We start from the raw sequence: 15,638 nt of genomic DNA on the forward strand, positions 1-15,638 counted from the left end.
GTAGAGACCACTATTGTTAGTCAGCAGGAACTGAAGTCACTTTGGGAATGGAGACAATAAGCCCCCTGAAAACAGCAAAAAAAGCACAATAGCTTTGTGAACATCTTCTACAGAGAAGTACAGTACCATCTTGATTTAAAAGTTATCAGCACTGTGTCCAGAAATCAAGTACATAATCAAAGATGTATTTCATACCCCTGAGATTGGGAGAAATGTAGGTATCCAGTGCTATTAGTATGCATGACACACCCTTATTAAAAGCTTTTTTGTGTTCTTAACTTCACCTTGGAAAATGTCTTGCTAAGTTGGAAGCAAAAATAATGGCTTCTCCTCTTCATATAAGCCTAAATTGCTGCCAATACACGAACTGCTTTGGAAATTAAACATCCTACAACAGAATAGCTGTGTTACTCCATTGAACTTCAACTCAAATTCTGAAGTTTATATTTGCGACCCTTTCTAAAATTGATACTAGACATCAAATGCAACCAAAAAATGCATATTCTATCCCCAATAATTTTTTTTGAGGTGGGGAGGACCCACAGCAGACAGGGCATGACTTTTAAGGAAAAAAAAAATCTTCATGTATACATTTATCCACATTGCAGAACAAATTCATGACATTTAAGAAATTAATGATTTGACTTAATTAATGCTCACAATGAAACTGTTTTGATAATGATCCTGTAATTAGGTTGTCTACCACTCCTCTATGCCACAAACTACAAAGAAAATTGCTTGCCATGAGTTTCCTCTTAATGAAGATATCATCATTCTAGAAATTACAGTTCCAGAATACATTAGATTCTGCACTTGAATTTCTTAATGGTGTTAAAAAAAGCTTTCATGATTGCTGCAACCTAAATACACCAAAAAACCTACCTGCCAAGCTTAGAAATTTAAGCAATGTTCTGCTTAAAGTGCGGAGTATCCAAACACCCAGGCGTCCCATCACGGCCAGAAGTCAGAAATTCAGGGAAAGGGGCAGGAAATCGCTATGTTTTCACATATATTATGAGCGCACATATGTGTGTTCTATTTATAGCATACCTAGTCCATGCACAAGAGAGTAATTGCCAATTTCTATTTTATACTAACTTAAAATCAGACTACAGAACATCATTTAACTCCATCAGAAGGGGACTTAGAAGGCAGGAGTAACTTGCTGTTACAGGTAGCAGTTATTTGGAGAACTAATCTTAGATGCCACAATGAAGTATCTCTATAATACATCCAACAATTATTCCTATCAAGAGTCAGTTTCAAAAAATGGACTTAAACAATCACCACAACCTCCTCAAAAAACAAACAAAAAACCCCAACCCAAACCAGTACTGAACAGCCTAATAATGGTGTGAAAGTCTGGCAAGAACAGACTTTCCCCATGGAACGCCACCTATAAGGAGTGAAAGGTGAGACGAAAAAAGTTCTGGAAATAAAATATTCTTTACTGGGACGTGGCCCACATGCTCCTTTGTTGTCTCTAAACCCAGCTGAAAAACCCCACTGGAACATGGGCTTCTTGGAGCACAGCAAAAAACTGCGAGGCAAAAGCACTACAGTAGGTTTATCTGGCTTTAATTTAATCATGGTAGTTTAAAAAAAAATGCATTAAGTTAATTCTACGTTCGGCTAAAGCTCGCCTTTTAGCCAAGACAGCCTGCAACACAAAAACAGCTTCCACTGTAACCCACCGACTTAGTAGTCCGAAATAGAAAAAGCTTGAGGTCCGAAGCCCTGACACCGACAATGGGGCCGCTCAGCACCCCTGGAAAGGCTCGTTCAGGATCTGTGCCTGTGCGGATCCCGCAGCATCTGATCCGGATCCGATCAGATGCAGATCTGCAGATGCTTGGACACAAACCTCCGGCCGCTGATAAATAGGAGGACCGTCCTTATTTTTTTGATTTTTTTTTTTTTTATTTTAAGCGTCTCTTCCGAGCATTTCCAGTCCCCTTCCCAGACTAATACCTATGGCAAACGCCCCATTTTCCCCAAATAGGGAATTAATTCCCTATCTGCCGCAGGCGATATGGAAGTGGAAAACCTGCTCGGCTGCGAACAAACCTATATCTCTAAATACCTCTCGCACTGGGGGGGGGGGAACCATCTCCCAAAAACACGTGGGGATGGGGGGGGGGGTGGCTATCACTGCGTCACGAAACGAAAAAATAAAAAATAATAAATAATAAAACCGAGGCGCCAGCGATGCATCCGCGTTGTCTGCGCCTCCCTGAGGCTGGAGGAGATCTAGCTTCTCCTTTTTTTTTTTTTTTTTTAGCTTTTTCTCGCTCCCGGGGGGCCGCTCTCTCACCTTGTCCAGCTCATCGTGCAGCTCGGCCAGGCTGGGCCGGAGCAGCTTCTCGCCCAGGTCGGCGGCCGTCTGGCGGTAGTGGTCGATGCGGGGCACGGCGTCCATGGTGTTGTGGCCAAAGGTGCGCAGGTAGTAGGTGTTGGTGTGGGTGTCATAGTAGTAGTGGTGGTGCCCGCCCGAGTGCAGGCTGCCCTCGCTCATCACCGTGTCGCCGCCGTTCTGGACGCCGCTAACATTGCCGCTCTCCGAGCCGCCCCCGCCGGGCTCGCCTGGGCTCTCGCCGCCGGCCGACGGGTCCACGAAGTTCACGCGAAACCTGCCCTTGGCTTCTTCGCCGCCCTTCCCCGCCGCGCCGACGTCCCCGCCCGCTTTGCGGGGCCCCTCGGCCACCAAGTCCACCTGGAAGCGGCTCTGGCTCGGCGTGGGACCCAGCGCTCTGCCCAGCGCATCCTTGGCGCCCTCATCGCTCGCAGACGCCGGCGCCGCCCGCTTGCCCTCCATGCCTTCCTTCCCCCTCGCTCCGCTGCTCCGAACGCCGCTGCTGCTGCCCCCGCAGGCGGCTCCCGCAGCTTTAAAGCGCCCGAGCAGCACCCCGGGGCTACTGCAGACACAGAGGCGCGGCCCGCCCCCACCGCAACGCCAGGTGACGGTGACGGCGCCTCCGGTCCCTCCCGCCCGATGCCGCTGTGCCTGGGCAGGAGCGCGCTCAACTTGCACCGCTGGCGCGGAGGGAGGGATGCTGGGGATAAAACCGGCGGCGCCGCGCAGGCTCCGCCCGCTCCCGGCTGCGGCGGAGGGAGTGGCGGCAGCGCGTCCCCGGGCGGACGGCGGCTCCTCCCGCCCGCACTATGGCGGCCCCGCCGCATCCGCCCCGCGGCGCCGCTGGGAGGAGAGAAGACGGGAGTGGTGGGGGGGCCGCGACGCGCTCCCGCCCGGCACAGCCCCCCCGGCCGACGCCACGTCTCGCGAGAGCGGTGCGGCGGCGGCCGGTCCGTACGCCCGGTCCGTTACGCCCCTCTCGGATCCCTCAGACACACCCTGGACTCCCTCACCCACCCCGGACCCCCTCACATACCGCCGGTCCCTGATACAACCCCGGTACCTCACACACATCCCCGACCCCCCTCACACACCGCCCGGACCCCTCACTCAACCTCAAGTCCCTCACACGCACCCCGAACCCCTCTCACATGCCCGATCTCCCTCACACACTCCCTAGGACCCCTCAGACACCCCTGATCCTCGTCACAAAATCCCCGGTCCTCTCAGGCACCTCTCGAACCCCCTCATGCACCCCCGATCCCACCCACACCACCCCCGGTCCCTCACACACACCCCGGACCTTTCAGACACACCCTGAACCCTCTCACACATCCTGGACCCCTGCACACAACCCCAGTCCCTCACACACACCCCTAAATCCCCTCACACAACCCCAGTCCCTCACACAACCCCAATACCTCACACATCCCCGGACCCCCTCACACTCCACCAGGTTCCCCTCACAAAACTGGTTCTCTCACGCTCTCCGTGAACGCCCTTGTACACCCCTTGATGCCCCTCACACACCCCCTGAACCCCTCAGATGCTCCTAGACCCCTCAGACACTCCCAGACCCCTCAGAAACCCTCCAAACCGCCTCACACACTGCCCAGACCCTTCAGACACCCCCAGACCTCTCAGATGCACCCTGAACCCCATCATGCACAGCCCAGTCCCTCACACACACCCTGGCCCCTCACACACACCTGGACCCCTCACATACACCCCAGACCCCTCATCCCTTGGTCCCGTCACACCCTCATTCCTCACACCTCCCCCCATTCCCTCACACCCCCCCTGGACCCTCACCCCCAGAGCCCCTCACACTCCCTCTGGACCCAAACCCTCCAAAACCGTTCAGACACTCCTGGATGCTCAGACACGCCCTGAACTCCTCACACACCCCCTGAAACCACTCATGCACACCCTAGTCTCTGACACACACCCCCAGACTCCTTCACACATCCCAGTCCCTCACATACACCCCAGCATCTCCTCACAGACACCCCAGTCCCTAAAACACCTCTGGACCCGCAAACACCCCTGGACCCCTGAAACACCCCCAGGGCCCCTCACACACATTGGTCCATCACACACCCCTTGACCCCTCTCACACCCCCCAGGTACCTTCTCACATACCCCTTGGACACCCTCACACACACCCCCATCCCTCACACACCCCCTGCTCCCCCTCAAACACCCCACAGAATCCCAGAATGGTTCAGGTTGGAAGGGACCACAGTGGCTCAGCTGGTCCCACCTCCCTGCTCCAGCAGGGTCATCCCAGAGCACATGGCATGGGACTGTGTCCTGACAGTTTTGGAATATCTCCAGTGAGGGAGACTCCACATGCTCTCTGTGCAGTCTTTTCCAGTGCACGGTCACCCACACAGTGAAGTTCTTCTTCATGTAGAGGTGGAACTTCCTGGGCATCGGTTTCTGTCCATCTTCTCTTGTGTTCTGTTGTTTGGCACCACCAGAGGAGCCAGGCTCCATCTTCTTGGCAACCCCCCCTTCAGATATTTATACACATTGATGAGGTCCCTCCTCAGCTCTCTGTTCTTGAGGCTGAACAGGCCCAGCTCGCTCAGGCTTTACTCATAAGAGAGATGCTTCAGCCCCTGAACCATCGTCGTTGGCCCCAGACCCCCTCAAATACCCCCCATACCCTTTACGCACCCCCAGATTCCCTCACACACACCCCAAATCCCCCTTTTCACCTTCCAGCCTCCAGATCTCTGCCAAGTGTACTGTAAAAACCACTTGCATAATAGATCTACTGTCAGTAATGTCTTTTTCTGCTGCAGTTTTTCATCCCTATCCTTTTAGAGCTCATTCTTTCTTCAAAAGTATAGACAATTCTTTAATTTGAAAAGTGGGGTCATTCTGTCTCCCTGCTCTTACTGGAATAAAAGTGCCTGGATAATCCATTAAAGCATAGAAAGTTGGCTCTGAGGGTGTGAAAAGAAACCTCAGATGTGAGTCAAATGCTTCAGCTTCCATAGTCAGAAATTAAGCAGGGACTCACCAATGATTTTCATTGTGTATTTTTTTGTATTTGTACTTGAAGGCAGTATCTCACAGAATATCAGAAGGGGGCTGTGTCTTCAAAACTCTGCTTAGGTGGTAAAAATCATTTAGCAAACGTTCGCTTCCGTTAGGCCTCTAGAGCAATGGCGCCTCTTTATTTCAATGACATGATAGTTGGTATTTCTTGGTTCCAAACCTCTTTTTTCCCTAGTGTGCAGGTTTGTATATTTTCCCCCTCTGCCTAGCAAAGTCTGACTGCCAACATCCATTTTCTAACTCACCACTTCTCTGCTGTTTTATTTCAATTAACAAACCTGGTGACATAATCCAACAGAAAAGGATTAGAGCTGTAAAACAAAGCTTGCTTTTCCATAACAGTTAGTTAGAGGAAGAAGTATTTCAATTTTAGGGATGTGTATATGCCTAAAAAAAGCTGAAGATGCCTTGGCAGATTTTTCGAACACTCTTCTAGAAAAAAAAAACAATAAAAATCTTATAATTCAAAATAATTTGAGAAATTCTTTGATTCACTCAAAATTAAAAAAAAAAAGTTTTAAAAAATGCAGAATTTGGCAAATTTTCAGAATGTAAAGAAAAATAATCTGTGCGTGAACTGGAAAATAAAATATCAAGCTGTGCTGATGTTTTCACTACTTTGTTTGGAAAACAGTGGATGATGAAGAGAACCAGAATAAAAGATTTTTGTTCAGAACTGAAAGCAAACAGCACCCAAACAGCAGATGAAACACAAACAAAATCCACTGGAACATTTTTATTAGCAGACTAAATACTTCTTGATCAACATCTGCATAGAATGTCATAGATAAGGTGTTTGGAAACAGTTTAGACTTAGAAACGGTGATTTCTGTCAGTTCCCTGTATATATAAGGAAAGAGGAGGAGAGCAGCTTGTGAAATCCCATGGATTGTTGATGATGGGATTATGGCATTTAGCTATTTTAAAGAGCATTCTACATGTGTGTTGGCTGTGTCTGTATGGTGTTAGTTCCTCTTTGGTCTGCATTCATATCATTGCAGTGCAGTGCTCAAAAGTTTAACGTCCTACAGTTGTGAACCCCCAGATCCAGTGATGAGGTTGGCCGTGCTCATGCTGAGGACGATCAAAGCTTTACACTTTAGGCTTCAAGAAGAAGTTCCTCCTTAGAAGAAGGAAGAGGGAAGTGGGTGCAAAGAGTGTGCTAATGGGAAGAAAATGGTGCACAGAGAGGCCCTGAAAGAGGAGAGCACATCATCCAGATGGAAAGACAGTAAGAGAATCTGCAACTGTAAGGGAGAATAAAAGGCACATAAATTCCCATTAACTGCCAATTAAAATGTCATTGATACTAAAAAATACACTTTGAGAAAAAAAAAAAGGCTCATAATTAAATGGTTTCTGACATACCACTACTTAAAACAATATCACGGTAGAGTTTGGGTATTGTTGGTGAACAAAACAAAAGGATAACACGTTAAATAAAAGTAAGCAATAAATTACTCTTGTTCTGACCAAGATTATTTACCGCAGAACGTTAGCAATTTTTTGTTTCTAAAAAGGGAGGAGAGAGGAGCTGTAGAGGGTTTCAGTGTCCTCTCGAAGGTGCAAAAGCATTACTGAAAATCCCAGACTTTGTTTTAGTCACCAGGCATCCTTTTCGACTTTGAACATGCCATTTGCCAGCTTCAACTGATACACTATAGTCCTCATTTGATAACCAATGTAAAACACTGGAATATCCAAACATTTTATGACACTGTGATTGTGGTAATCATTTAGATCTTGACTAGATCTCTCTCCCATTTGCCTCTTTTCCAAGCAGAAGAACTCTAATTTTAAGTCCTTGCTCCTGCGGACACTGTTCCTCACTTTGCACCTCTTTGGTTCTAACAGATCCTTTTTGAGCGGTCTCAGACTCACAAGCCCGTAGATCCACAGGTCCGCAGGTCTCCCCTCAGATCATTAAAACTGGGTATCTGTTTTCAAAGTTCATGTCCTTAGGCACAAAGCTGTTTTTAAGATGCTGTGCATCAGAGTTAATAATTCAGCAGGTTCACCCTTGAGTTCCTCTAGCACTTCTGAGTGTCATTTGGACGTATTGCCTTGTTACTGTTCAGGCAGATCCCTCCTATTCATTCCTTGCAAAAAGGCTCCATCGGAGGAACATCTCCTGCCTCTTCCAAAGTGCAGGCAGATGACAAGAATTCATTTTGGTTCCTGATAGGGCCTTATCTTCTCTGAGAGCTCTTTTTATATCATTGTCATCCATTGGCCTTAGTTTCTTGACAGGCTTGCTATTCCAGATGCTTCTAAGGGGTGATTTCTTACTAATTTTTTTTTTTTGTATGTTCTGTTTGGGCAGTCATCTCATGCTTATGATGCGTTCTGGTTTAGGCTTACTATATTTTGACACTTCAGGTTTTCCAAGGAAAACGTTTCTTCTTGTAGCTTGCCTTATTCCTGCTCTTTGGTTGCGCCAGTTTCCTCTCAGCCTTTCTCAAGACATTCTTGGTTGGTGATACAAATTTGTCATCTCTCAAAAATTATTTTTTTCAGCAATTGGCACCTGTAAGAACCTAGCTGGTTTTGGTCTCCTTGCCAGCTTTGTCTTTGATCAGCTTACTCATTTTGGGGGTTTGTTTTTTGAGCTTAGGTCTGCTGGATTCTGCGGTTTTGTATACTTCTTGTGCCTGCAGGGCAAGCTGTAGTCCTTGTTGCAATGCAGTTCTTCAGTGCTAGAATTTTAGAGCAGATCCTGTGCTGCTTAAACCATAATGAGGGTTATTTCCCCTTTTGTGTATCATCTGCCCAGGTGTTCCTTGATACAGTTGTTGTTAGCATCTAAAATTGTTGTTTCTTCATCTCGATCCCATGTCACATTTCCCCAGCCTGCACACAGCCTGATACATCATTCCTCTTTCTCCTTCCTTCATTTTTCTTCTTTTATATTCTTCCCTTCCTTCTTTTTTTCCTTCCTGTTCCATAACAAATAGAGGCAGAGTTAATATTTGTATTGTCCTCCTGCGCTGTTTATTGCATCCTTTATAATTATTACAGGTGTTCATCCAAATCAGTGTTTAAGTAATACTGTCTTTCTTTTCCAAGAAACCTAGATGAAGTCCTAACAAATACTGTATTGTCATGTGGCAACTTACTTGTATTTGTATTACACTAATCCTAGCTTACAAGAAAAAAAGGTAATTGCAGTAACACTTTTGAGAGGCTGCCAGATAAATCCTGTGATTAAGACACTCAGAAATTAAATCCATTTGCTGGCAGCCGGATGTGGTGCTGGAAAATCTTTTCCAGGGGGCCTGTCTTGTTCCGACCACGCTTTTGCTCCATCCATGTATGCTGTCAATATTCCACTGTTTTTGTTTTTATGGACCTGGTGGTAGTGGGACCACCTCCATATTGATGCCATGCCTAAAATTTCAGTATTTCTAACATTCTCTGAAGGCTGATGTGCAAGGTAGTTTTTGGATGACTTCTTCAAAGGACTTCAGTTTTAATACTCTGTCAGCAATGTATTTACTTAGGAGTGAGATGGAGGTATATGTCATCTAAAAATGTAAGGTTTTGCATTTTTGGTAGCTGGAGGAAGGATATTCAGTACCTGCTGCCTGCTCTGAGTTTGTGAGTTTCTGTGTCTAGTTTTAGGGTGCTGGTTTATCTTTAAAGTTCTGGTTGTCTTCATATCCAAGAGACTGCCTTTAATTCTGTGCCCATATCAGTCCAGTTGAGACCAGTAAAGCCCCACAGGCTCTAGAAACCACTGCCAAGGTGTACATGTGACACAGTGAGATTAAATGCAAAGACCTTATAATTATGAGCTTCAATTATCACATATCATTCAGAGCACTTAATGTCTGACTCATTCCTTTTTTTTTTTTGCCCAGCATTTGAAACTTGTAGTCTGTATGTACATGTGTTAGGAAGAAGAAATTATTCAAAGAGAGATGGAGTTCGTTATCTTAAACTGCTGCGGTTATAGGCAGATACACCAAGAATAACTTGGGAATATAGATGAAGTAATTGCAACAATTCTGGAAATGTAAATAAATATGCCAACAAACATGTTTTTGTGCAGTATAATGTTTCTTCAAAGCAAAATGATACTCTTCGTGAATTTTTTTGTTGTGTTTCTAGTTTTAGTAATTTATACTTGTCTCAGTCTCTAAGGAATTTTATAGTAGATGAAGCTGCAGGGTATCATTGAGGTAAAGTGGGCAGTCTGAATGCTCAGTAACTGTTCAGTCCAGACTACAGAGTATTAACTTTGATCTAAACCGTGCAGCCAAGTATCTCAGGACAGAGCTCACAGTCAATCGCATGACAGATCATCCTATTTCATTTCTCTGTGAGGTAGGAACCTGTCCTGATACTTTATTCCTGACACTTCTGTGTGAATCAAGTCGATTTCACATGACTCAGTTGCTTCTTCAGTTCATCTCTCCGCTCTTTGGATCTACAGGCAGGAATCTGTCTCAGACATAAAGCTTCTGGAGACTGTAGTCTGGATACGGTCATGAGATAGCCAGAATACCGGGATGAGGAAATACTTTACCCTCCAGGGGTGTAGCTGTTTCCCATTTTTCCTTTTCAAAGAGATGTATTTTGGGTTTGGTTACTTAATCATGTTTCTTGAAGATAGAATAGCTTCCACATCTTTGTTTCCCTTTCATTATCTTCTGAAATGTGTGTCCTTTGGAGCAAATACCCATTTTGTGAAGAAGCTGGAGGAGGGGGGTTGGCCAGCAGCCCACCAGGATCCACAGATATCTGTATTTCCAGAGGCTTAAGCCAGCCAACCACATTCTACTCACACAATTAATTTTCAGTCCTTTTCTTTTAATTCTGCTTGCATTATGACAGTCAGTCCATTAATATTTTTTTTTTATTTCATGTTCTATAAACACTCATTGTCGAAAGGGAGTGGAAGTTACCAATCATTTATGCTACAGTCATCCTTTTGTAGGGTTTTTTTTTCACCTGGCTACTTCATTCACTGTTTTGAAAACTCTTAGTTTTTGTCCTGCCTTATTATAATGTATTATTTTAGACACTTTTTCCTGCATTTTTGTTACGAGGAACCATCTATCACTATTTATTGTTTAATGACAGGTTGGTGAAGGGTCAGAAGACTAAAAGAAGTGTAGGAAACCAAGTAAGTGAGCAAATACAACCTGCTGGATCCAAGAGCCTGGAAGAGGGAGAGGTGAGGCTGCTCACTCCATCTCCCTGGGTCTCGCCAGCACTGGCGCCAGAGACGTGATCTCAGCAAGCAGATGCACACAGAGCTCAGCTATACACCATGGACATACCTGATGAGTTAAACGTTGATCCATCTGAGGACTATAAGACAGTTTTCTCAAAAAAAAAAAAAAAAAAAGGCAGCAAATCTAGAAAATCCTAGTATTTCAAATTAAGTTTATGCTTGTAAACAATAATCCAGAACTAATGGAAACTACAGAAATTAGTAGAATGGCATTTTGCTTTCACAGCCTTTGTAGTCCAAGAGATGCTGACAGGTTCATATTGACTTGTCTTACTGTTTTTTGACCATAGCTGTTCAGACTACCTCTCATGTTACAAACTATCATGATTTGCCTCTAAAGTGTAACTATCAGCTTGAGCGTTTATTAAAGAGTTTTTCATGGTTACTGCCTGATGTCACTTGATGCCAATCATGTCTCCATGATACCTTATATGCATTATTTCATGTGGAATCAGTAGCTTTACAGCAGTTTAAACTTGCAAAGTCTTGTATGCTGACCTTATAGAAGTTAAATCAATTTGAGTCAGATTTGGGATCTACCACTCATCAACAGAAGTTCTAACATGCATTTTAACAAGAGTGGGAACCTGAGCAGGCACTGCCAAAGAGATTCATGTGTGCTACATGTCCCTGCAACGAAAGAATTTTTCATTCCTTTCTACTACTGAATTTGCCAGAAAGAGATTTTAATTAATTCTAGGATGCTTTCTAAGGTGGTCAGAAATCTAAGAAGAATTTAGCTTCAGAGTCTTTCTGGTAGGCGCCATAAAGCTATTTAGCAAAGTAGAGTAAAATATCTGCTTAAAGTAAGTGGTTCAGACTGGAGGGAGAAGTCTTATTGTTTGGAAATCTAATATCCTCCTCCGATATGATAAACTAAATGTCTCTTTATGCCAACAGCATAAAGTGTTGTTTATCCATTCATTATATATTTTTTCGTGTTACTTTTTGAGTTTGTAGAGTTTAAATGTTCAGGAAGTTAAGGTGATGGGAAAGGAGGATTACACTACTTCTATTATATGCCACCAGTGTCCTCTCTTACCCCTTTAATTTCAATTAATATTCAAATACTTGGGGAGGTACGGTATGTAATTGTGACACTTAGGGTGTATGATTGGCATCAGAGGAGAGGATCCTGGGGGACCATGCAGGGAAGATCCATCTTTACCACATCTTTAAGGGTGTCTGCACAGGAGAATTGTGTCCCACACACATACCCAACCTTTGGAGCGCAGCCACTCGGAGGGAATCAGGTAAGCTTGTTCATAAGCACTTTTCATAATTATTTTTCTCCTTTCACTTTCAGAACAGGAAATTAGTGTGGGAATAAAAAGGAATTAATGTGGTAGAAGATATCTAGTAGAGACAAACCATTTCACAAATGGGAAAACTAAGGCATAGAAAGATGACAGCTCAAATTGCATCTACTGTATAAGAGTGGAGGTGGATTATCCTGAACATACAATACCCTCTCAGTTTTCATTTCCACATTTTTGTTCCACCCACAGGTTCATTTGGGAAATTATTAATAGCAGAGGCAGTCAAATCCATTATAATCTTATAAGTAGTGGAAGCTGAAAACACACGTTTGTAGTAATGCACTTGTTTTTCCATTGCTTTCAGACTTAGAACTACAGACTGCATTATAGATATTAGTTGTAGGTCCTTTGTGTAACTTTTAAAGATATGTTGCCAGGATAAGTTGCTGTATATTGTATTCCTGAACAATGCTAAATATTCAAGTGTTCTTTTTTCTTGGGGTATTTTTGTATATGCTATTAAGTCTTTAAATGCTAACACAGTGACTCACCTGCATCCTTTCAAAGAGTTTATCACTAATCTCTGAAAATCATTACACCGAAGTTCTATTAAAAGAACTTTATGTAGGGCTGGAATCCAAATGCTTTTCTTTCTATCATTAAAAATGTTTTTGAACTTTTTTCCCCAGGATAAGATCAGGGTGACCTGAATGAATAGTCCCCAGGAGATCTAAGGAAATTTAATGTTTATGAAAATTCATTGGTAAAGACAGCTGTACATGATACTTCTAAGTAAGCATGAATGATTCAAAAGAAAAAAAATTATGATGAAAAGCCCATCATGGTGCTGTAACAGTTAAAAAAGGGATAAAGCCTGTGAGGGTAGTGAGGCCCTGGTACAAGTTGCCCAGAGAAACTGTGGATGCCCCATTTCTGGAAGTGTTCGAGGCCAGATTGGATGGGGCTTGGAGCAACCTCGTCTAGTGGAAGGTGTCCCTGCCCATGCCAGGGTTTTTGAAAAAAGATGATCATTTTGGTCCCTTCCAACCCAAACAATTCGATAATTTTATTATTCTATGAAATTGTTATAATAATAATAATCAATCAGTCACTCATCTCCATTTGAAATCATACAGACAGTTCTGATTGATTAGTTTGCATAAAAGAAAAAAGAAGTAGACAAAAAGCTCCAGTTTGAGAGAAATGAAGGTGTTTATAAGTGGAAAAATAAGAAACTGAAAAGGCTGTGGTTTTTCAGAGAGGGCAAATAAGAAAGGGCTTAGCATATGTGTGCAAAATGGCATAAGGCACTGGAAAAGGGAAAATAGGGGGCTACAATCAACCACTCCACTAGAATGGGACAATCAATTAAGTTAAAAATAATGGCATACAGCATAATAAAGTCATTGATGCAGATGCCATAGACTTAAGTAGATGGGAAGAAGGGAAGAGCCATTCAAATAACCAACAACACGTCAGCAGTTTTCAGGCAGAGGAAGATTTTTTTTTAAAAGCTCCTAATCTGTTTCTGTCAAAGTATATGTGAACTCTCAACAAGGATTAGAAAGAATTTCTCAGCAAATCAGTGTAGTAATTGCTATCTGAATTTTCTCCCTGCTTGCTTCTGGCACAGGTCACTTAAGATTTCCAGATGATGTTTGCATTATCTTACTTTTGTTCCTAGGAAAACACCTCTATTCAGAGATAGCTGGTGGAAAAAGTGGACATCAGGTATCTTTATAAATAGTTGGAAACTAAACTGGCAGCACAAAATCTGATGGAAATTCTGATAGAAATATTCAAAAGATAATCTACTCTTTCCGTTTTCTTCCCCCTTAATGAAAGGTACCTACAGCACCAGCAAAACAGACCGACTTGCTCCTGCTTTGGTCAACTAACTGGTTCATATTTTCAAAATGTCCTGTAAGCAGTTCTCCAAGAGGGAGAACTTCTACTGTAGCTACAGCTCATTCCTATGCCATATGTCATATTGTAAAATTTGTTTTATGCAGTTTCAAAAATAACTACTTCAACTGTGTCAAAAAACATATGGGAAGCATAACCCCCACACGTCGCAGCCTATTGTCATCATGCATTTATGTCAAAGGGAATTAATATCATAGGCACTGCTTCATCTTCTCAGTGGCTGGAAGAAAATGCATCAGAAATACTGTCCTGCAGCTGTCTCTGCACATCCTCTACTTGTGAGATCTGGTTATCCTTCTCAGCTGGAACATCGAAATGCAAAAATAATTAAATCTGTCTTTTTGCAGTGCTCAGTATTCCTTCTTACATCTTTACTCTGTCAGTAAGCAGCAGTTTTTCCTCCTGTACCCTGTATGGTATGATGTCTTCAAAGAATGTTTTTGTTTTGTTTTGTTTTGTAACAGAAATGATAACTTATTTTCATTACTTTTGTCCTTCAGTTTGGCCCTGTAATGACAAAACCTTGTTCCTTGTGTGATCAGTCACCTTCCACAGCAAAGACATAGACAAGGATTTGTCACCATTCCGCCCATCTTGTCTCATTTACAAGTGAAATTCTGGATCCCTATCTGATTGTTTCTCCTAAAATGATGGCTAGTACTCTGTTTTATATTCCTTGTCTTGTTCTGCTCTGTCTTTCCTCTTGGCCTTCATCCAATAATACAGCTGGAGTTTTAGCAGGTTGAAAAGTATCTCATCCCAGATTACAGTTTTCAGTACTCCTCTAGGCCACTGAATTTTAAAAACTGCTTAATCTCCTATACTGTACTGGAATAAATATTCAGTTGAATACCTATATTATATACATAGCTGGACACCCAACTTAGCAAATTATATAAGTATGTGTTTATCTCCTTTGCTATTCAGCAAGCCACTGAAGAATTCATTTAGCATTCAACTTGTTCAGGTTCACTAAGGTCAAGCAGTTTGTTTAAGACACATGCCAAACAGAGGTGGATTGCTAAAAGAGATCCCTTGTTTTACATTTTAGTACATAAGAAAAGAAAAAAAAAGGTAAAATATATGGACGCAAATGAGGAGGTTTAGAGATATGGATTGAAATACTTCACCTCTCACCAGATATGTTTAAATATTGTGACTGAGGTTATTTATTTGGTTGCTCTTTTTTTTTTTTTTTTTTTGGAAAGAAATGTATTTGATGGAAACTGGAAATAGAATTGAGTAATGATATTTACATAGAATTTCTCTGCATTTAATTTTCTAGCAATTGAGCCTCGTTGTGAGCCACGGAATCTCCATTGGAGATTCTTTTATGATTCATATGGGGTTTTTCCCATATGAGTTTTTCGCTCCTCAGGTGAACATATACTCTGATCCATCCACAGGCATTGTAACTCGTTCTTGTATTAAATATAAGGAAAAATTCTGTGTATGATTTGGGGGAAACTCTTGGTAGATTTTAAATTCTAATTACAGCTTTTGCAGGAAATAACACACAGCATATTTTGTGTGAAGGGAAACCGACACTTCAGAAATGTAATATTAGACAAAAAAGTGTGGAGGGTTTTTTCTAGATTTCTACTACTAATAGAATATGGATGCCACCATTACTTTGCTAATTTGACAATTATTTATGTATAGGTAGGATATTAATGCACATACTTTCATGTTCCAACAGGAAAGCAGGTGTTTTCTCTTTCTGACCAAGTAAAACAGGTAAATGCTGAGAATGACATTTAGGAAGGCAGTGCTTGTCGCTCCAATCATTCCT

General features: G+C 43.0%; 2 protein-coding genes across 4 annotated transcripts in view; both read right to left on the reverse strand.

Annotated features, from left to right (window-relative positions):
* SLC12A2 (solute carrier family 12 member 2) overlaps positions 1 to 3,125 on the reverse strand; it is a 60,315-nt gene extending 57,190 nt beyond the window's left edge. Inside the window, exon 1 of one of the 3 annotated variants that reach the window (XM_064643305.1) lies at positions 2,315 to 3,125. In XM_064643305.1, coding sequence (XP_064499375.1) covers positions 2,315 to 2,815 — 501 coding nt within the window. In that variant the 5' untranslated portion in view covers positions 2,816 to 3,125. The remainder of the gene's footprint in view (positions 1 to 2,314) is intronic. The other 2 variants (XM_064643304.1, XM_064643306.1) reach the window with 2 other exon arrangements.
* The window catches only part of RIOK2 (RIO kinase 2), a 293,756-nt gene that overhangs the window by 106,675 nt on the left and 171,443 nt on the right, over positions 1 to 15,638 (reverse strand). The gene's annotated exons all lie outside the window — the stretch shown is intronic.

This window comes from Pseudopipra pipra, chromosome Z (assembly GCF_036250125.1).
Source record: "Pseudopipra pipra isolate bDixPip1 chromosome Z, bDixPip1.hap1, whole genome shotgun sequence".
Taxonomy (NCBI): domain Eukaryota; kingdom Metazoa; phylum Chordata; class Aves; order Passeriformes; family Pipridae; genus Pseudopipra; species Pseudopipra pipra.